The 21,860-nt window shown below is 45.9% G+C and overlaps 1 protein-coding gene and 1 long non-coding RNA gene across 17 annotated transcripts in view; one reads left to right on the forward strand and one right to left on the reverse strand.

Annotated features, from left to right (window-relative positions):
• Positions 1-1,312: 1,312 nt before the first annotated feature.
• Positions 1,313-2,871, forward strand: LOC129208452 (uncharacterized). Its single transcript, XR_008577828.1, has 3 exons — positions 1,313-1,489; positions 1,968-2,123; positions 2,604-2,871. It is a non-coding gene; the product is annotated as an uncharacterized LOC129208452 (long non-coding RNA).
• Positions 2,872-2,944: 73 nt separating this feature from the next.
• The window catches only part of NDST2 (N-deacetylase and N-sulfotransferase 2), a 137,755-nt gene continuing 118,839 nt past the window's right edge, over positions 2,945-21,860 (reverse strand). For 15 of the 16 annotated variants that reach the window (XM_054831033.1, XM_054831040.1, XM_054831030.1 and 12 more), the window contains 12 exons: positions 19,469-19,556; positions 19,120-19,274; positions 17,447-17,632; positions 16,905-17,033; positions 12,151-12,333; positions 11,245-11,341; positions 10,013-10,136; positions 8,435-8,609; positions 8,013-8,183; positions 6,592-6,701; positions 5,004-5,106; positions 2,945-4,845 (listed from right to left, as the gene is read on the reverse strand). In XM_054831033.1, the coding sequence (XP_054687008.1) occupies positions 4,720-4,845; positions 5,004-5,106; positions 6,592-6,701; positions 8,013-8,183; positions 8,435-8,609; positions 10,013-10,136; positions 11,245-11,341; positions 12,151-12,333; positions 16,905-17,033; positions 17,447-17,632; positions 19,120-19,274; positions 19,469-19,556 (1,647 nt within the window). In that variant the 3' untranslated portion in view covers positions 2,945-4,719. The remainder of the gene's footprint in view (positions 4,846-5,003; positions 5,107-6,591; positions 6,702-8,012; positions 8,184-8,434; positions 8,610-10,012; positions 10,137-11,244; positions 11,342-12,150; positions 12,334-16,904; positions 17,034-17,446; positions 17,633-19,119; positions 19,275-19,468; positions 19,557-21,860) is intronic. The other variant, XM_054831047.1, reaches the window with a different exon arrangement.

A 21,860-nucleotide genomic window follows, 5' to 3' on the forward strand; every position in this document is an offset into this window, starting at 1 on the left:
TTGTGTGGCCTGCTGACAGTAACAGCATTCGTAACTACTTCATACTGCAGAGGCTGCACTGTACAATTACTTTATTGCCATGAAGGGGATGTGAGCTATAAGAAGGGAAAAATGCTGGCAATGCATCAAATGTCTATTGTGTATAGTATACGTACATAGGTAGCATGTACCATGAACAGGGACTGGGTCCCAATTTCCTTCCATGTCATGCTTTACTTTGCCTCATTTAAGTCAGCCAGGAGAGCTTCTCTGTCAGGAAGTTTGGGGCTTGAAGGGCAGCCAGTGTGCAGGGCCTCGGTGTCAACTTGTTGTTGTAAGCAAGTCCAGAAATGCACTTTTTTTTCAATGACTTGACTTTGGGGAGTTCTGAGACCAGCCTGAGTTATGACCCTCTGTTACCATAAGTGGAATAAACATAAGCTGGGTTTCAGATGGCTGGGGCGGTGTCACCATTATGGACATGCTGGTTTACAAGCATTTTGGGGACACTGGAGAGTTGCTAAGACTATATAGATGAGAATGGGGAGAAATTGAGTCTTGGAAGAAAAATCACTCATTAAAGCCAAAAATAGATTAATAGATTATTTCTACATAGTTCTGAAGAGTAGTGGAGATGAGTGTTGGGAATACATTTTTGTAGCAAAACCAGCTTGCTGGCTGTGCTTTTGCTGGCTGTGCATTTCTCAGAGGTTAGTTCCTAATCTTAACACTGCTCAGTGTGTGTGTTTATCTGTTAAAAAAAAAAAAAAAAAAAATCCCACAAGCCTTTAAGAAAAAGGGGAAAGAACTGAAATGTAGGTAAAGCTCTGATAACTGGAGAAGAGGCACCAGTGGTCAATCCATGTCGCAACTGTGTGATGATGGGAGATTTTTACTGCAGACTTGAGACAGCCTGCTGGAAATACTTGCATGTGTTAGCTTTCACCGTCTTGGTGTCTTGCTCGCAGCCACACTGTGTCAGCCAGGAGACACTCAGAATTCAGCAAAGGGGATGAACAGATGTTTCAGATTCATTTGGTATGTTCAGTCCAGTTTGTCATTGCTTTTCTTGCCATGTACTATTGTTACAGCAACATGACCAGCAAGGAATCAAAGAATTCTCTTCCCAGTTGAGTGTGAGGGCTGAAAGACAACAGGCTGAGTTTGAGCAAGTTGCTTGCTAGCTTCATTTAGCTAGACTTGTGTGTCATGCTGAGAAGCTGCAGGCCAGGAACATGTGCCTTTGCAGTGCTGACATCAGTTTAAAAAAAAAAAAATATTGCTTTTTTTTAAAAATGATCAGATTTTTATGTATTATGCTGCCACCTACAGATAATATTGCCCAGTTCCTTAAAAGGCCTTTACCCTGTAGTTGCGACTCATACCAGTATTTCTTGTACCTAGTAGAAAGAGGAAGGTGCCTACTTTCAAGCCTCTGCCCCCAAATGAATTCCAGAAGTTGTGTGTGAGCAGAAGTTCCAGCTTCAGATGCTGAGCTTTCTTTTCTGAGGTTGGTATATACACGCGCTCTGATGGCTCGAGTTCCTGTTGTTTGTTTTGCCAATTCTCAGCTTTTGTGCACCCCTCCAGTTCTGAAGAGTGACATGACCCGGCTACTGGTCCTGTTATGAGCACATGCCTTTCTGCTACCTGGGTGAAATTACTCCTTTGTAAATGGGTTAGGTTCCTATGCATCACACTAACAGAATATTTTTAATACAGTACAAAAAAAAAAAATTTGCCAGGTAATGTTTTGTGCTTACTGTTTTCCTTAAAAGTGAACCACTTACACCATGAAGTTGTTACTAAACAATGAGGTAAGAAGATGAGATTCAGTTCCACTATTAACCTTAAATGCGAGGGTCTGTAATGTTTAAGTAAGTGCCTAGTGGGTCAGTATCTAGTAACCAGTGTATCTCACTGGAAAATATGTTTTTGTTGGCTTTTTGATATCACAGAGCTTCTGATATTATAAGAGCTTTTCTTAGGAGGGGGTGTTTGTTTCCACAGCTTTGGAGGGATGGCTGGAAAGAGGTGGGCAGCTTCCACAGCAACATGCTGTCAGAGAGTTACCAGATTCGAAAATGACTGTTCATCAGCTAGAATGGATAAGGACATCCCACATTTGGATCTGACTGCAGCAGGTGATTTGTTTGCTGTTAGCACACGCAGTAAGAACTAGCATAGCGTAGAAATGAATCCATCAGGGGAGGGAAAGAATAAATAATGAGAACACACCACTGCCCTTTGCTGCCTGGAGTGAAGGACTGTTGCCAGTAACCTAACCCTGATATTTACTAAGCCCCTCCCAACATTTATTCCTGGTACCTTGATTATTTTTTTAATGTTTAAATCCATCTCCTCAAAGATGTACCATAGTCCAAGGTAAAGCATGAAGTAATTGTGTAAGTGACAACCTGTAATGGCTTAGGAGCAGGAAACTGTGTTTAACGGAGCATCAGTAGTGTTGGTCCTGGGATCCTCCTGTGCCTGTGGCAGCTCTGCTGCTGCTGTGTTTATTTGTGAAGTGAGATCTGTAGGGCTGTTTTATAATGCTGTCACAACTGTGACTACTTAAACAATATTTTGCTTCCAGTTCAATGTAAGGTTGCTTATTACTGTAGGTCTGCTGCTGGACCGCTGGCCAGGGCCACACGATGGAGTACACTGGGACAGGAGCTGCACAGCAAAGCTCTTGCTGTCACCACAGCAGCTGGGAACTACTGCAGAGCCAGGGATGGCCCAAAAGTCAGCGCTAGTGCAAACCAGTAAGGAGGAGTCTCTACCTACAGACTGTGTGCTGTGCCAGCTTCTGCAAGCCCACAGCTGCACTTGCAGAGAAAGAAGCCTTAGGGCACTTTGTCTGTGTTGTTACAAATATGACTTAGACATCTTTGTTTTTCAGGTTGTTTTACGCTTCTACCAGCTTAGGGTCCATGACATCACTCCAAATAATCACAAAGAAGAAAAATAAGTAGTACATTTATTGAATCCACTTACTACTTCTAGCTTTTATTCAGACACTTGTGCTCAGCTTCGAGAGCCAAGAATTTCTCATTATCATTCAATGTGAATGATGCTATACATGAATCCAGTGCAGGAAGTCGGGCTCTTCTCTCTAACAGCAGTGAGAGAGGGGTTTCTAGTCTGTCCTTTTTTTTGGCTGCACAAAATAACCCTTTCCAAGGGCACATGAAATAAAATACTATATTGCATACTATATACATTTACATACAATGGTAAATGCACCATTCATTCAGAAATACACAATACCTAAGGCTCAATGGAAAAGCTTGGTTGAAGCAACCTCTCTCCCCTGGGAGGAGAAAAGGAGCTCATGACAGGTGTGGAAGTTTCCATAATCCGTGTTCATATGGATCCTGCCCCTCTGTTCTCTGGAACTGCAGCAATCTCCAGGGACCATCTGTGCCCAGGAGGGAGGGATGATGGCCCACACCACTCCAGAAGCCCATGGCTCAGCAACAGAAAACATGTACAACCATGATGGAGGATTTCCTCTGAGAATAATTACCCAGCAACTGCGGGAGGAGGCAAAGCACCTTAAGTGTACTTACTTGACTACGTGCAGAAGTAGTAAACTAAACAGCCCCTTTTGGATATAGGGAACTGAACTTTCCCTTTGTATGTGAAGGATACTTAACTGCTTTTTGCTTTTCTCCTTGGATTGTTGGACTGCAGGAGGATTAAAACAGGTGCTAGCTATCAGCATACCTGATAGGGGCCCTGGAGCTGTTGGAAGGAGAAAAATGTTGCTTTGCTTTTTTTTAAAGCTGATCAGAGATGGGGATCTGAAGTGTCTGCTTTCAGCTGCATCAGCCTTATTTTACAATACCTGAGTGTTGCCTCACCTCCTCCAGCTGCACTCCTGCACTAACGCATGCCTCCAAAGTGCTCTAAGGGGACATACTACTCCTTGGTTAATCTTTTGAAATGTCTAAAGTCCCTGCAGAGAAATACTTGCCCCGTTGCCACATATGGCAGGCAACCTTTTCCCTAAGATAACAAATGAATTGTGTGTGTTGGTAGCTGCAGCCTTGCCTTCTCTCCCACTGCCCAAGTCACTGGACACCGTATCACACCAGCAATGGTGCAGGTAAGAAGAGGCAATCTTCTGTCTGTTATGTCTGTCTCCAAGAAGGTGCAGTCCCCAACAGCCACACACTGTGGCACTGTAAGTAACGATCATGGCCACTGCACTCTGTGTGGGGAGGAACAAGGAGTTCTTGTACCTTGTCGTTGCCCAATAGAGTACTGGATAAAAGCTGGGGTTCATTGGACTAGATTCCCCTTTTATTAAGCTGCTGCTTTTTTCTCAGCAGTGGGCTCGATAGCTCACCTCTTAAGTCTTGACTTCTGGACTCAGTGGAGTAACACGTTAACCCGCCAGCTAGTGCCTGTTTCATATACTGAGAAGAGTAATTTTAAACATAAAGTGTTAACCGTGCTCTCTCTCCCCTGCTCAAAGTAGGGCAGCCATTCCAGATCCTTCCTGTAAGTAAAAGTGTAACACACCATTAATACTCAAGAATGTGATTTGCACTCCATGCCCCAGGGCAGTGTCAGAGGCAGCAGCCCTTCCTAATAGTGGGGAAAGGCTCCACATGCATATTCTCTGCTCCTGCTCGTTTGTCCAGTTGTTTTGGCTTGACAAGAGATGGCATCATAGCACATGGTAGAGCACCACACATCCCAATGGCACTGGGGGCAAGGGAGTCCCTCTCAGCTCCAGCTGGAGTTCTGCAGTTCCTCTCGGAGCCAGGTTGGAAGGGGCTGCCCAAGTCTGTTCATCAGCTTGGATAATTCAATGTTGTGCTCCCGGTAGAAGTCTCTTAGGAACAGCCGTGACTGTGTGGAAAATACAGACCACATTAGCATGAAAGAAAATGTTACCCTCAACACGTGTTCCGTAGGTCATCTAGGACATAGGTGGTAGGAAAATCCAGGTTGGCTTGCTGGGATATTGCTACATTTTTGCTGCCAACAGATTTGAGACAGTTACTCACCGAGGAATCCATATCAGGGTATTTTCTTCCTTTACTCTTTCCTAGGCATTTAGTCTTTCCTCCATCTAGCAGCTGGCACCAAAATCCTTTTGCTTCATCAAATCTGAAAAGGACACTTCTCTTTAAAAGACACGGCCACATGCCTAATTAGCAGCAGCAGAAATTAAGTAATGCCATCGGTATTTCCCATTTCAAAGCTTTACAAATTGGGTTTGGGTTTTATTTATTTGTGGTATTGGTTCCCCCCCCCCCCTTTTTTTTTTATAAGAACTTGCCTACTTTGACAAATCCATTACAACCATAACTGTTTCAGCTTTATGTAAATTTCAGAGGTAACCTGGTGTTAGAATATTTGTCTGTTGAAGCTTGGGGGGAGGAGAATAATAATCAATGTTTTAGTGTATGTAGATTCTTTAAAATCTCATTATAGTTGTGATGTATTAGAGAATCCCCTGACTGTTTAAAGAGTCAGTGTTTCTTTTCTTCCTAAAACACAGGTATAAGGCAATGCTGGGCACCATGCCTGGGTCTGTCCTGTCCCCTCAGTTGGGCAAAGGGGAGCTTGAGGTTTGAGCCAGTACCTCTGCCAAACTCTGAGGCGAGCTGCCCAATACCATTTCTTTTCTGACCCCGTCTGAAGGGCAGCAGCCAGTACCACTACTGTAAATAGTCCGCTCACCAGCACCACGTGTGCTTCAGCAAGTAAGGCTTTCGAGTCATCTGACGTTTCTCTAAATCTGCCCTGCCCTGGGGAGCCACATGCCACCCCCTTGGAAAACAACTGTGGGAGGAGAACTGAATTGGTTCTCCTCTCTTTACTGTGAAAGGAAAGGGCAATTGCCCTATGCCTACACACATGCACACCACACACCCCCCCAGCTAGCATAGGCAGAGAAAATGTGAAAACACAGGTTTCAGCTGCAAAGTACAATATTCAGGATCTCCAGGGGGCTTGTAGAGTTCCTACTGAAGACTGCTACCTTCAGCTAGCACTTAATCTATTCAGATTAATTGCACTTGCACTGGGGGTTACATCACAGTACTGGCTGAGTAACATCCTTCAATTTAGTAGCAGTGAGGTAGTGCCTCCACTAACACTTCCTCAGATAGCTCTGGGCACCTGTCAAGTCCATGTCTTCTGTAGTAACAGGCTCTTTACCTTAAAACTGTGTGATGTGTCCCTAATCCCCATCTCATTGAAGATACAAGCAGCTTGTCACACATTTTTTATCATACCTCCTCTATTCTGTCAGATATAACACAGAGCATAAGGAGCACTAATAATTCCAGCACCTTTTCTGAAACCACAAAGAGCAAATGGAAAACACTGTAATTACAGCTGTGAGCAACCTCATGCTTCTCCATCACAGCACCAAAACCCACCCCTTTTCCTATCATTTCTGGAAAGACTAAGCTATGATTCTCGTCTCAGTGTAGTGTTTCATGCTATCTGAACCTAACTTTAGGGTTAGGCATACCTCTGAAACCTTGGTAGGTCTTGTAGTCAGAGATAAGTATTCTTCCAATCAAGTGCTTATTAGTATCACAGTTGGCTAATAAAGTGCCCTCCCCAAACCAGTTTCCTTACCTGAGGGCCTGGGTGTAGTTAAAGAGTGGCGTAACTCCCAAGAACTTCTGGATATTGTCCATTACGGAGGCAGGGTTGTGTCTCAGCTCCTGGCCATCCACAATGAGCAGCTGAAAAAGAGAGCAGCCACTTCAGCCTCTGACAGCTTGTGCTGAATGACACCCGTGAGCTGCTGGCTCTCAAAGCTGCCCTCGGCCTTTGTGCCTGTGAGTAAAGGCTGCCAAAGCCTGTTTATTCTAGAGCAACACGAGGGGGGGACACGCGGCCCATTTGTCACCATAGACAGAGAAGTTATGATACAGGGCATGGTACTATAAGAGTAGATCATGACAGGTTTTGCTTAATAAATGTGCCTTTTGCCGCACCCCTGTAACTGAGGATTAAGGCCCAGCAGTAGCATGATTTACATATTGTCTCTGGAACCTCATGTATTCTGTTTAGATGTCAGCAGCCATTCTGCTAAGTATTCTTCTGTAACTTCTGATTATTCTTCCATTATGTGTATAATAGACAATTATGAACAACATTCCTGCTAATAAATTACCTAGTCCAAGGAACACAATAGAAAAATAGTCCCATGACCTGAAGTCTGGGGCCCCGTAGTTAAGTACAAGGATGGTGTGTCTGGCTCTGTCATTCCTCACAGCAGTAACCTCCAGGAATAATGAGGCAATGAGACACGAGCCCAAGAATGTTTTCCCGTGTCTCTTTTAGTCTTGGCAGATCTCGCATGTACAGTTTAGGCTACTGCCTTGGCAGAGAGTAAGAGACTAAATGGGCATTATAAAGCTCTGCTGGATTATAGGCTGTCTGAGGATAATCCCAGCAGCAGAAAGGAACTTGAAAAAACACATCCTGACTCACAATGTATTAGTTTATAAATTTCTTGGGAATTTAGAGACAGAAATGGTCTATATTGTCTATTAATTGACTTTTTGCAAATTTATATACAAAACAGAATCCTGACATCTCTGCAGTGAAACTTCCCTTCAGCAGACAGCTAAAGGCTTCACAACATGGGAACCAACAAATGGCAGAGTCCAAGAGCCTCTTTAAAGCAATGAAACCACAGCAAGTAGCTGAACACCTACTGGGCTTGAAGAGGGTCCCTGGGCTGCAGGCTGCCAAGATGAAAGGAAGGGAGTGCTAACACTGCTGTTCTTGCTGAACTTCATGTTCTGGAGCTCTCTGGGAGATCACAGTATCCCCTTGCACTCATTTACTTTTACAAATACAATAAAGTGCAAAATTCAAGCCTGATTTCTTACCATCTCAGGAAGCAAGTGGTGGCTCTTCTTCCAAAAGACAAGACAGAAGATGAAATGAAAACAATGGGGGGGGGGGGGGCACATACATGTGTTATAGTTTGTTCTCCTCTCCACTAAACCTACAAGGGGCTCCAAGAGAGCCAAACCTCCTACCTGCCCAGAGGGGTAGTACGTGAGCCAGCGCTCTAGGTGACTTGAATACCAGCCAGGGAGCAGGCAGCGGCTTTGCAGGTTGCGCAGTTCCTGAGGGGCCTGGGATTTCGCAGAGATCACTTCGTAGAAGGTGTAATTGAGCGCCACAGGGTCATTGTGAGCACGCTGGTGCTGAAAAACAAGCTGAATTCAGGAGCAGGAACACACAATTCCACCTTACACATCTCTGTGCAGGCCCCACTGACTCGGCACAACCACCCACTAGTGCCTTTGTTTGTAACTGCCCACGCTCTGCAGGCAGCCTGCATCATCTCCCCACCCCTCACTGTGGACACGGATCCATGGCTTTCTGCCCCAGGCTTTCCGCCTCCCCCCACTGAACATCTCTGTCCCTCACCCGCAGAACAGTGCAGGGAAGTTACCTGGTACCACGAATAGGCTCGGTCAGCAGGGTTGATCAGAACAGTTATGATTTTGGCTCGAGGAAGCAGGGCTGCACCACGTTTTGGAACCACCTCTGTGTCAAAGTAATTGGCACTCTTCTCAAACATGAAGTCAGTGCTGGCATTGGAGGGGATGGGAAAGAATTCCATGTACCTGCCAAACAGACAGGACGCTGGTAAGCAGCATGGCCCAACAAAGAAATAGCACGCGACAAAACAATGCCCTTGCTCCTCTTCAACAGACCAGCTCACAGAACTGCACCACCCCGGTAACGCAAAGAATGGGCAAACGGGTGCAGAGCTGGCAGGGGCACAACTTGGAAAGGGGTGGTGGAGCACAATATAGAAAGTTGGAGATGATAAAAGGGTAAGAAAGTATTCTGGTGAGAGTGTGTTCCCCAAGTCTAAGTCATTTGTCTCTTTGTACATCAGTCTGTAGCTGAGACGCAAGGTCAAGAGCTCTGCTCTGCATCATAGGAGCTTGTCAAATTAGTAAGATGGAAACTCTTAAGGCATTTGAGTAATGGTAGGGTAGAGGGTAATTGGGGGACAGGGCACTGGAAGGCACTGGAAGACTGGTCTCTGCTGAAATTTAATCTGTACAACGAACTCATTCCATGCTAAACACAAAGACTCTCCTCTTGCATGTGATGCTACACGCAAATCAAGTTGGATAACTTTCCCAGGGGATGCGCATAAAAGCCCATGCTTTCTAGGCTTATCTGTCAGCTAGCACAACTGCTCTGCGGTGCCTGACTCACCTGAGCTTCACTCAAGTACCAGTCACCTTCCAATATCTTTTCAACGGTCCTCTAAATGATCAGAGAAGTGAAACAAAATCTCCCACAGCTCACAGGCAAATAAATCCCATGGCAGAACGCCTTACTACCACACAGCCATCCCTCAGAGCCACACATGAGGCAGTGTAGCGCCACAGTCAACCTGAAGTTAATGCTTTGAGCAAGAAACAACTTTAAAATTTCTCTGCCTGGAAACATAGTGGCATAGTAGTGCCATAGTGACACTAGTATTGCCCTGCCAGGTGGGAACACTTTGTCACAATTGCATACTTGTACAGGTAAAGAACAGGGTATGCATGTGGACACTGGAGCCAGCACAAGGAATGCAGTGACGGCTGTAAGTCTAAAGGGCTCAGAACATCAGTAGGGAGGTTGTCCCCTCTGTACTATGTGTCTTAACTCAGAAACCACAAAGAAATTTCTAATAAGCACATTGTTGTCTGTTTTGCATGTCAAAGGAGAAGAAACCTCATGACAGCAGCACATTCAACAAAGACTGAATTTTTAAAGCTAAATCATGCCTAGAAATCTCCGGCAACAGTCACTAAAATCAGAAACTACCTGTCCTGCTCCTGGGGCTAAGCAGTTGGGTTAGCAGGGAAACAGAGAACATGCGCTGAGCAATAGCCATGAAAACAGCTGTTAGGTCAGGAATAGAGAAGCTACTAAGGTGGCTGAGGTGGGCACACAGAGAGACTCAGGAGCAGACAACATGGGCACACCTTGTCACAGAAGAACACACGTCAGGGATTCTTACCAATCAATTCCTTTATGATAGTTGGGTCCATTAAAAAACTGGATCTCCTCAAAGGTGGTTGGACTTGGGAAGTTACTGGTGACAGCTGGATGCATGGTCAAGAAGAAGTGCACAGCTGTTGTGCCTGCAACAGTAACCAGTTAACGGGACCTGGGTCACACATAATGCTTGGCTGAATGAAAGGCTTTTCACTGCAAAAAGAGTCCCCAAGTGGGCACACTCCTTAACTCATGCAGGTTACAAGAGCGGTGACACCAAGCACTTTGGGACTGAACTCAGCAGTTCAATCCCACATTTCAGTTCACGCAGGTGATTTAAGTCACCTCCTTAGCATGACAGCCAACACCCATTTCAGCTATCTTGTGTTCTTACCGTGGCTGGGCTAATGCACACACATTTTTTCCCTGGTGGCACAGCCACACTGTCACATGGCAGAACCCATACCTGCCAAACAGGAGGTGGCCTGGGCACTGCGGGATGGCATCGCCTATTTGGGAAGGAGATGTGCTAGGGACAACATCAGTGTCCTTGCTGTGCCACTGCAAGCAGCTCGGGCGGTGATACAGGAGGGCCCGTGCTGCACACACACCAACAGAGCTTCGCAGTGACGCAGTGCGAAGGCAGAAGACAGCAGCTTGGCTGGGACAAGGCCAGCATCACTGTTTGCTGTGCATGGTTTGAAGACCTGGCTTCAAGACCCGAGGGAGTCCTCAGGACAGTATATACAGATAGCTCTGCCACTGCCAACCACAATGCCACAGCAGTTAAGAGGTGGTGACAGAGGTCAGACAAAAGAGGATCTCTACCTCCCACTGGCACTGACATGGAGCATGCAGTGGGTGCACAGATCTGTCACAATAAAAGCACTTGGGGGCGTTCATCGTAACCTTTGCTAAGCATGTGTGTTAGTCCTGCTGACAGCTTATGTTTGTGACACACTAAGAAAGGTCACAGTTTTTCTGAGCTTATGTGGAAAAGCCAAAACACAACTCTGCAGGTAGGGCTTTTCCCTACAATCACGACTGAGCCAAGCAAAGTGCGCAAAGTACTGACAGACTTGCCAGATTTAGGTTAGAACAAATCTGAGATTCTCTGAAACGTCCTCTGCGGCCATTTGGCAGCTTGCACAAAGGGCAGCCATACAGACCTACAACACAGACCTTTCCAGCTCTCCTCTCTGGAGGAATGAGATGGAAGCTGCAATCTATCTTTAGATAAAGTATTCACATTACCGGTTTTCTGAGGTCCCACGATGAGGAACTTGGGGAGTCGATCACATGTTTTCTCTTTGGACCAGATATCCTTGTGCCTCTTATCATCACAGGGATTCTGCAGCACAAGTGATGGGATTAAGCATTACCACAGGAGCTAATGGAAAGGGGAGGGAAAAGCTGGAAGGCCAGTCCTCTCGGAAAATGCTCTTAGCACATGAAGAATACTTCACAGCCACACTGCTGCCCTGCCAGGCATCAAGAAGAGTTAAGTAAAAACACAGGGGAACATTTTAAAAAAGGTCTAACATGACACGGAAGCCAAAGTCCCTCTGAGAGTGTTAACCACAGGCCCTGCCCTACGCAGCCATGCTGGACTGGGCCACCATGATAGTACAGCTCAGCATCTGTGAACTTCTGGCAGACAGACAACTCTATCACCTTCAGTTAATTTCATCTGCTCATTACCATGCAGAAAGCTGCTGCACTGGGATAAAATGGAATAAGCATGTTTTTATTTAATGAACATGAATTCTGCAGTGTGAAATTACTTTAAGATTAATCACATTAACATGCTTTGCAAGCTCCTCCAGCACCAAACAGGGTTCTTCCTCACACACTTCACATTTCACAGCAGCTTGCTCTAATATAAGCCCTTTAACGACCCAAATGCCTGCAAGCCTGCCCCCCAGTCACCTACGACAGCCATCCCTGTCCCTAAGCTCACACCGTGACTGTGTCCTACTGCTCCTACTCCCCCTCCCTTCCACCTTGCAATTTGCCACCTGCAGCCTCAAGCCACAAAGGTTAAGCCTAAAAGTTTTATGCATTACCCCTCTGTGCTCTGGATCAGCAGTCTCACCATGCTTTACATGTGGGACATACTTCTTGGAAAACCACTAGGAGCAGTTAAAGCTGCCTTCTCACCTGCCACAAGGGATTCTTCTCCTGGGGAAAGATTTCAAAGTATTTTTTTGCAAGTTGGACAGGGGGTAGTGTCTGCAGGCGAAGGTTGGTCCAGCACTGCACAAACTTGACCAGGCTCTCAAAAGTGTACAGTCCCAGGCGGTCATTCCCATAGTTGGACAGGTGGGTCATGAAGATGCTGATCTGAAAGTAGAAAGGACATGAGATACTGGTAAATCAGGTAACAGTACTGTTTCCTCCTAGTCCAATTCCACTGTCAGCAAGAGGCTGTTCACATCTCAGACTGCCTTGGCTGTCTGGGTTGATGAATGTCCATCTGCCAGGATACAGCAGTGCCTTGATGAAAATGAAAGAAATGTAGCACTTGCAAAACAGGAGGAACTCAGGAGAGGAGGGACACAGACCTCTCTGTAAGCCCTGGGAATGGTGTGGTGGGGTGATAACTGAGCCCTGGCTGCGAGTCCAGAGCCTGTCAGCTTTCATTCACTTTGGAGTGTAAAGGAACAACTGGCAAGTCACACTTTTAAATACAAACAAGTGTACCCAGGGATCTGAACACCGACTGCAAAGAGACGCTGCACTAGGACACTGTCCTAGGAACAGACATCAGCTGGTAAGGTTTTAGCTCGCCAGAACCTTCAGCATAGGCAGCCCTTGAAAAATGTCCTGCCAAGCCTGAGGATGTGAACCCTTGGGCAAAGTGGCACTGAGCACCCATGGGAGCCCCAGCAGCACTGGGGTGCTCGGGAGCCCATGTGCTATCTCTGCCTTGCCAAGCCATCTCTTCTCTCAAGCAGATACACTTCCCTCCTGCTTGTTTTTCACTATTTTAACTTTTGGAAAAGAGTGCGAAAGACTGCTATCAGCTTGACTCTGGTGCGTGGCTTTGACAGGTCCCATGGAATTGTGCATCCCAGTGCCTGTAACACAACACGTAAACAAGACACAAACCACACCATGGCTAGAAGTCAGGAAAACAAAAGCAGAACACTAAGGCCAATGGAAGAATGACTATGTGGATGATTTAGCACTCCCCACCCAGTGTCTCCTAGTACAGGGAGGGGAAGAGACCTCAGTCACAGTAGGGGTGCCCATTGCTGCACAGTTCATGGCTGAATCCTATGATGCCAGGTAAGGTCAGCAGGCAACAACAGTCTTCCCTGGCAGGGGGCAGGAATGGCTTTCCCACTCACAGTAGGGGAAGAATAAAAAGGGGAAGCAGGAGACAGATGGTCTTGGGATGAACACATTTGCAGACTCAGGAGGTCTGAATTCAGTTTTCTGCCCAGTGTCACCATGGACTGGTCTGATAGGAGGTACTGACAGATAGTAGCTCTTCGTGTCTGAGCCAAGACATTGTGAAATGCATTTAATCCTGTCCATACAGTGCTCACGCCCCAGGGCCTTTGGGAGGCAACAGAAAACAGTGGCAGGACTCCGGGACACGTGGAAATTAAGGAGCGTTAAGGATTTATCACATTTGTCTGCCTGTGAGTTTTTTTACTTCTGGTTTCCTACTGAGCTGACAGGTTCTGCCAGACGGGCTCTGGTGCCTATGCAGGGAGGACACAGGTCACCACCTGGGGCACCTTCAAGATTTCCAGAATAAAAAAAGCCTGCATGTGACCCAGGTTAGCAACTGTGTCTCAAGACTGACTACCTTTGGTAAAATGGCTCACACAGGTAATGCTGTCACCTGCAAACAGTCCCAAGCACCTGGACTTAGAAGACGACAAGCCCAACCAATGAGCCATTTCCCTGTACTGAGCATGCAGTCATGTCCTGTAACCCATGCACTGTTTAACAAGGCCTGGCAGCTTGCTCTGCCTCGTCACAGCTACTGCTGCCAAAACAGCTCTGAGCACTACTTCTGACATAAGCTACACTCAAATCCCATCTCTCCATCCCTCCCATCCACACCCAGTAAGCCTGGAAACTGGTTTGGTAATAACACCTCCCTCCTCTTCCCCTCCCTTCCACTCAGCATGCCATGGCTTCCCTTCCTTCACACTGAGGAAAGGTCACAGAGAGCCTAGAATACAGAAACCAGGAGGGTATGAGCATCCTTGCAATATATAACAAGCAGCTGTGAGCACGGCAGTAACCTGCTGGCGTAGTGTGAGAAAAAGTGCTTGTGAGAAGTGATCACAAAGATGCCATTTGCTTCTGGGAAATACTGACTGGGCACATGGCAGCCTGTCTGCTGAACATCAACAGTTGCTTCCTTCCTGATGTCAGACCTTTTTCACTAGTCAGAAGATCAGACGTCTTCTGTTTGCACTGTGGAGTTAACCATAGACATACAGGCTTGGAGACTCCTGCATGTGTATATCCACTCAAAGGGAGCTGGAAGCATCAGAAAGGACTGAAAGAGCCTGGTCCAAGTCTGCTACGGATCACTGCTGGGGTTGCGGGGCTGGCCAGCTTTCTATCAGGTCTGCGAGATGGCTCTATCAGCGAGGGGAGGAATGCGAGGGTCTGAGTCACTGTGCAAACACAAGCAATGAAGAGGAGCTTAGAGCACAGTACTCCACTGCTGACAGAGAGAGAAATGCTCCACTGCCAAAAGGAAGCAGAAGTGTAAACGTCGGAGCATCTGAAGGCGCCTAAAAGAGTTTTAAAAGTCACCGCAAAGAACCAACAGTAAATCTGGCCAATAAGCTCATCCTGTACCACAGCACAATCTTCCCAAACTTTTTGGATCACAGATTGCTGCCAGCTGCTTCGACCATCACATGCTTATCAGCAAATTTTAATGCGTAGCTCTAGAAACTACATTTCTACAAATTCCTTGGCACAGCCTCCTAGACCAGCAATCATCTCTGGATTACAGTCTGGCAACTGGTTTTCCAAGAGAAACCTAGAGCTCTTAAGTTTCACAGTGGCTACTTCTGCAGGCATTCTTTAAGATCTGACAATTACAAAGTGGGACAAGGTGGAATTCACCCAACATATGGGAAGAGAAACCCACAAAAGCAATGGTCACAGAGAAGAAAGCAGTTTCTTTACATCTGACCGATCATTCCATATGTAATGCAAAGAACAGCCTTCTCCTTACTACAGACTTTGATTAAGCAGGTAGATTCGGTTGTTGTGTCTCAGGCGACCCAGACAGAGGGCTGGCTTCCAGACCTGGAAGTAGGAACCCCTACAGCTTTTTAGCTAGGGCTGTTAGAGACCCATATCTTCTGCAGATCATATACCAAGCCAGAGCTGGTCACAGGCTAACCTTCAGAAACACAGGGCCTGTTTGTAACCTACAGCCTGTGTGATGCACCCAGAGCACATTGCGAAAGTCTTTTCACTATCGCAGTTCTACTTCTAGGAGTACAGAGGCACTAAACACTAGGAAAAGCAGGAGACAAGAAAAAATTAAAATTGAGGGAAAAAGCTTGATTTTCTGATTCACTGATCCTCTACAGCCCCAACCAAAAGTGCCTAAAGCTGCACATTCAGTCCTGCAACGAAGATACAAAAGAAGGAAGGAATGAAAGAAAACATCATGGTGCACAGAGCCACTGACGTTACATGACAAATCCTCCAAACAAGTACGCAATGACTGGACCAGTGCTCCAGGGTTCCCACCTAGGAAGTTAGTGAGAAACCGCCTACTTTCTCAGATCTGCTTGCATGGCTTCTTGCCCATACTCAGGCACTGGTGGAAAAGATGTATAAAGTAGAAGTAAAAAGGTAGAAATTTGGAAGTCAGGAGAAAAGAAGAGATTAAACATTATTATATTCAGGAGTGGCTACAGAAGTAGACATTCTAAAATCACTATGTAAACCTGGCAGGGCAATGCCCTTTCAGAGAAACTGAGGACAACAGGTGCCAAATCAGCTTTAATAAGAAACAAATTCAGGTGGGGAATTGAGAAAGTTACTGTACCATCAGAAAGAGCAGCACGTCTTCCTGCTGCAACCAACAAACAGGAATGTGAGGGAATGGGATCTGCGGTTGGAGAGGGCTACAAAGCTTCATCTCCTAATTCTATCCATTCAGGATTTTCTAAAAATCACCCCTTTTTTGTGTCTCTTGCCACCTCATACATCTTCCCAGCTTCAACAGGAAGTGAGAAACCCATGTGATTTGCCATTCATGGCTAAGTACTGGGAACGGACTGTAGGGTGTTGAAGGTACTACATTGGCTCAGTGGCTTGACGGAACTGGGAAATGTTGAAAGGGAAATAGAAACACGTGTGTCAGACCCAGATCTCCCAAAAATGCCTTCGGGTGACAGCTACATCATAAAAACAGCACATGGAAATTGTTTCAAGTATATACATATAGAAAGAAAGGGGACAACACTCCATAACAAAAGCCCAGAGAAAGCAATTATTCTGAACAAAACTCATCAATGAGCCAGGGGAGAAGCCAACAGGCAGCAGATGTGTGTGGAACAGAAGGAGCCAAGACACATCTCACTTCTGATTCTTGAAGATGCAGCAGCCTAGGTAACACCCACTCCGTTGGGCCATGCTCAGCATGTCTCCCTAGCTAGTTTCTATCTGCAGAGTGTTGCACTTGTCAACACCCAATACTGATGCTGCCTTGGCAGTGTGTAAAGCAAGGCAGCATTAACTCAGAAGTACTTCCTTGGCCCTCTTTTTCACATCCATCTCAATAGCATCACACTGGAGATACCCACACTGTGATGGGTGGTAATACTGGATGTCCCATAACATCTAGTCCTTTCCCACATCAGGCACATGAGCTGAGACACCCGTGCATTGGTTCCCCTTTCAGATGAGCTTACTGGGTTCAGGAGCACTGTCAGGAAGAGTTCACCACCACGAATGCTCTTGTCCAACTCCTTCGAGCCACCAGGATATTCATTATAGAAGATAGTGTGAGTAAAAAGACCACAGGTCTGTCGAGGCAGAACCTGGCAATATCAGACAAAAGCAAAGTCAGATAAGAGGCAGATGCAACAGAATTTAGACATGAATGTGTCACAGCAGCACTCTGTGAATCAACATAAAGAGTAAGGGACATAAGCGACATAGGTTCAGAGGACTCTCTTGGTATTCCTTCCAACCATTTACTCATCACAGTGCAAACAAGTCAGTGGGATCTCAATTTAGTCTCCTTGTGCTTGGTTTTGCTCTCCTTCGTTCAGTACTGACCTCTGAATTGTACTGAGAAACACAGAAACTGGCTTTAGGCAAGATTTTTCTCTTTGCTTGACTTAATGATTTTGGAACACTGGTGATACTAAGATCAATGTCTCTGATGCAGGTCACTAGAACACTGTCCCTTGGGCAGGAAAGTGGGGTCCGCTCGCCTAGCTGTGCTCACCATGATTCCATTATGGATGAATCCACGCCGGTACCGGGCAGGCCGTAGGTGTGGGTATTCCTCTGTGCTTGTTACTTGGATGCTCCACACGGATTTCCATGCCTCATAGAGTTGCGTGTGGACAGGATAAACCCCAGAATGATGGGGGGCTACGGCATAGCCCAAGTCTGTGGGAATCCCATGCTCCTGAAACCAGAATATGCATCTCAATCATTCAATATTTAACTAATATCCTTAATAAGGATCATATTTAGCAATAGACTCCAACTTGGAGCAAGGTGACAGAGTAACATGTAAATTCTCCGGATTGGGAAACCTGGAATACAGTTTGTACTTCTTGTTTTATGCATCTATGGAAATATAAGTGTGATTCTGTATCAACAAGGACCTTCAGCACTCGTAACAGCTGCTGTAAAAATGGTCTTGTAGCTTGCAGGTGTGACAAATCAGATTAATTCACAAGCCTCAGGTCAGGCTCCTTGGTTACTACAAACTAATCAATGCTGTTAAGTGACACATCTCACTCCCACAATGCCTAGATCTAAGTCAGTAGAGGAGGAAAACAAAATTTCCTTAACTGATATAGAAGGAAAGGAAGATGACAACTGGACTCCGTCTTTCCTCTAGCAATTCAAAGAAAAGCAGACATGAAGCAAGAGGCTGTTGAGGGTGAAGCTATGGGGCCTGGAGCTATACTAAAATTGCAGGAAATATCTGAATTTCATGGTTTTTAATTCTACTATGTGGTTCTGGTAACAATGACGACAGCTCTGCCCTGGTGGTGTACAATAAAACCAGAGCCCCTAAATGAAGCAACAACCTTCTCCTTCCCACTGCTAGCCTGTTTTATGTTAAATATGTGTAATTGTGTTCTGTGCTTTGTCTCTCTCTTTGCAAAAGACTGCACCGTTATTTAACCAGGAAAAGAGGAGGCCTAAATTGTTTCTATAATGCTGCAACTGTGCACTGAATTCAAGATCATTCCTAATCTGTGTGTGTCATGGGAACATAACACAACAGCCAGATATTCCCAAGGGGATTACCATCAAAAGAACCAAACTAGAGGTGAAGAGGACATTTCTTTTCAGAGAAACATGTACACTATATTCAACTCTGGGCTGTAAGCATCAAACAGACATTGTTCCAGCAATGCAGGATGTTCAAGGCTTCCCCCTCCTCTGCCAAAACCCAGGGAATTTCCCCTAGACTTCCTAGATAAGTAACTTCCTTCAGCATTGTCTGGGGAGGCCAGAAGTAGGGCTGTTAGCACACAGAGCATTTTATACTACTGCCCAGGTGACTTCCTTACAAAACCACAGCGAGTAAGGATGGAAAAGGAAAAGCTTTCTTGCTGCCAGAGTTTGTAAATTAATTGGATTTGGATGGTAATGCTACAAGTTCACACCTCAGCAAACAAGAGCCTTGGGATTTGCACCCTGGGGCCATACAGGTGCCAGGAAACACTTCCCATTGCACATGCAGGCACCGAATGGTGTTTCTTGCCTGAAGACAGCAGGAGCCACGCATCAATTTAAACTTTCAAAACTGCCTTTCTTAAAGGCAGCTAAGTTACCAGACTAGCATTTGGGTTTAGCAGGGTCTGAACAGCTATTCCAGGAGAAGAATGTTTAAGGACTAATACTGTAAAGTAAATAAACTGTGATGCCCCTTACCACAGCAAACTGTTTGTTGAGCTTCATCTGCTCAGCCAGCACAGTGACATTGTGGAAAAGATGAGGCTGCATGTGACTCCACATGTGAGGGAACCACCAGAACTCCTTCCTGTGTTTGAGCAGCATGTCATCCCCTTCATCTTCCTCATCTGTACCTACAGAGAGCAGAAAAGGAAGCGCAAAAACAAAAGGCAGAAGAGGGGCTCAATGTTTCAAAGCATTGACTAACCCCTGCAATGCTGAGTCGTTCCAACAGAGAATCATGCTCCCACTAGTGTGTTACACACACACACAGATGAAAATGGGGGCCATACACATGTGCTGGGACAAAGGGGTGCAAGGGGCTTACCTGTGTGGTAGAATTTCCCTGAGAAGCCCAGGTTGAAGGTGAAATTTGGGACTAAAGTTCTCAGCTTATTCTGTGTGCTCAGTAAAGCCTGTTTGAATGAAAGAAAAAAGAAATGTTCACATTCAGTTGCTCTGTAACATTTCTCTGTGCTCTATCGGTGCCCAGTTCAGTCTGAAGAGGTATCACAGGGGATGGGGCTATGGCATTGTTGCCTGTGGAGTGAAGCAGAGTAGCCAAGTGCTCCACATACAGTCTTTACTTGAAATAATCCTGCTGTACTAAGTGATGCCACTTTAAAACCACAGTCAGATGATGGTCTTCAATGTGAAGGACCCAGAGCATCTGTGCTAAGGCAAAGGGACAATAAATCACTTCCAAGCAACAGATCCCTTACTCTTTCCAGGTTCAACCTCAATGCTCCTCCCTTCCTCTCCCATGTTGGCTGTGACTTTGCTATTGAACCTCTGCCCTTTCTCTGAGCCTACATGTTAATGAAAAGGAGGATGGGGCCACACATGACGCACAGTCGAAGGAAAAGTCAGTAATATCCAAAGGGATATAAGTAATCCAATGGGAGGGGGCTTTTATTTAGAGAGGAAAGGTGGATTTGCAGAACTATCATGCAAGGGATCCTGTCATGGCAGGGCAATATCCCTGGCTTTGTGTCCCTTAAAAGTGCCAAAATCCTATTGTAGCAGGAAAGTATCCTGGATTCTGGAAAGAAAACTTGTGGGAGCTGACATTCAGAGTCATGACTCTTGCTCACTTGTGTCTGCTTTAAATGTCCAAAGTAATTGCCATAATCAAAGGGAAGGAGCCTTGTGCCACAAACCCCAAGGTCCAGCAGTGTACAGAGTAAGACAGCAGACAGCCTTGACAGGAAAAAAACCCAGAGGTTCAATATGCCACAGACAAGTAATATACAAACTAGTTCCAGTCAAATTTCTTCTCCTGGAAAACAATAAAAAGAGAGAAGCCCTGAGATGCACGCTCTGCTGCTAACTGTGTGCTTCCGGGAAAGACTCACTGGTGCAGCTCCCTATGGGAGAAGTTCTCAATCGAAGAGGGACCTGGCAGGAGGGCTGTTGGCAGGTGACTGAGATGGTCCTTGCCCAGGCAGTTATTTAGATTTTAATAGCTTTTCTAAGAAAGCAATGGATCAGTGGCTGCACCAAGGTGAAGGTGATGACCTCTCAACAGCAGACTTGGGCTAGATGCAAATACACAAGCAATTTGGCACATAATACTGGGGAAAGCATACAGACTTTTAAACTGTGCAGGGGAGATGGACAGATCTTTCTGTATCAGCTGCCCTTCCCCAGCCTCAAGAAGCACAAAAGGCACTACAACGCTGCCATCACATGGCTCACACTCTATAGGCATTGTTTAGGCACACTGCTCCCTAGGTGGTGAAAGTGCAGTCACAAAGGCAGGCTCTCATTCAGTGGGGGGGACCAGCCTTGACACCTACCACTTAAGGATATCCTGAGAAATCACTGCTGTCACTAATGTTTCAAAACAGTGTTGACCAAACACTGATCATCACATTAATTTAAAAATTATGACTTCTGTAATTTACTTCAATCACCCATGCACTGCAAATGTATCTTGGAGCAAAGAAGCTGAGCGGTTTTATTCCCAAGGCAGGCAGCCCATGACCTCTCACACACGACAAGGTAGGAAGACCAGACAGATTATTTCTGCAGTGCTGCAGACACACTCAATGCTCTCTCTGAAGGAACCAAGCTTTCAGACTTTTCCCTACAGACACACTTAATAGCCTGATCCTCCTCCCCACAGTCACACAACAGTGACATCAAATGCAGCCTAGGACAAATTTCAAAGATCCCAGCTCCTTCATGGCCACATGCCTACCACATCCTTACCCCAGTGCCCACCCAAGAGTAGTATTTTCAGAAATGTATGGCACATGACATCTCCAGAACCTATCACAAATGTAGGCAGTGCTTTTAAAAGGTGACATGCCAGCAGCACTGATGGCTGAAGCCTCCTTTGCTGCATAAGATCTAGAATAGGCAGTGGGAAGTCAAATTCCCCTCAAATGACCCCATAAGACACAGGGACTCATTCCACACATCAGAGAACACAGACTAAGAGCTGTGTGTCTCTCTACAGAGAAGCACCTGTCTGCCCAGCTGGATGACAATACTGCATCGAATTTGGGACCAGCACCTTTAGCATATCACCCAGTATCTTAGACAGGAAAGTGCCACTTTCTTTTCTTGTCTCCAGAGCTGTCCCAAGCCTCACCACCTCTCTCTGCTGCCCTGAAAGGCCCATCCAGTTCCTCAAGCTCGGCAGGAAGGTGGAGGGAGGAAAGACAGCGGTTAAGAGGCTTAGCATTCCTCTGCACAGAGAGAGATTTGAAGCC

Source organism: Grus americana, chromosome 7 (assembly GCF_028858705.1).
Source record: "Grus americana isolate bGruAme1 chromosome 7, bGruAme1.mat, whole genome shotgun sequence".
Classification (NCBI taxonomy): Eukaryota; Metazoa; Chordata; class Aves; order Gruiformes; family Gruidae; genus Grus; species Grus americana.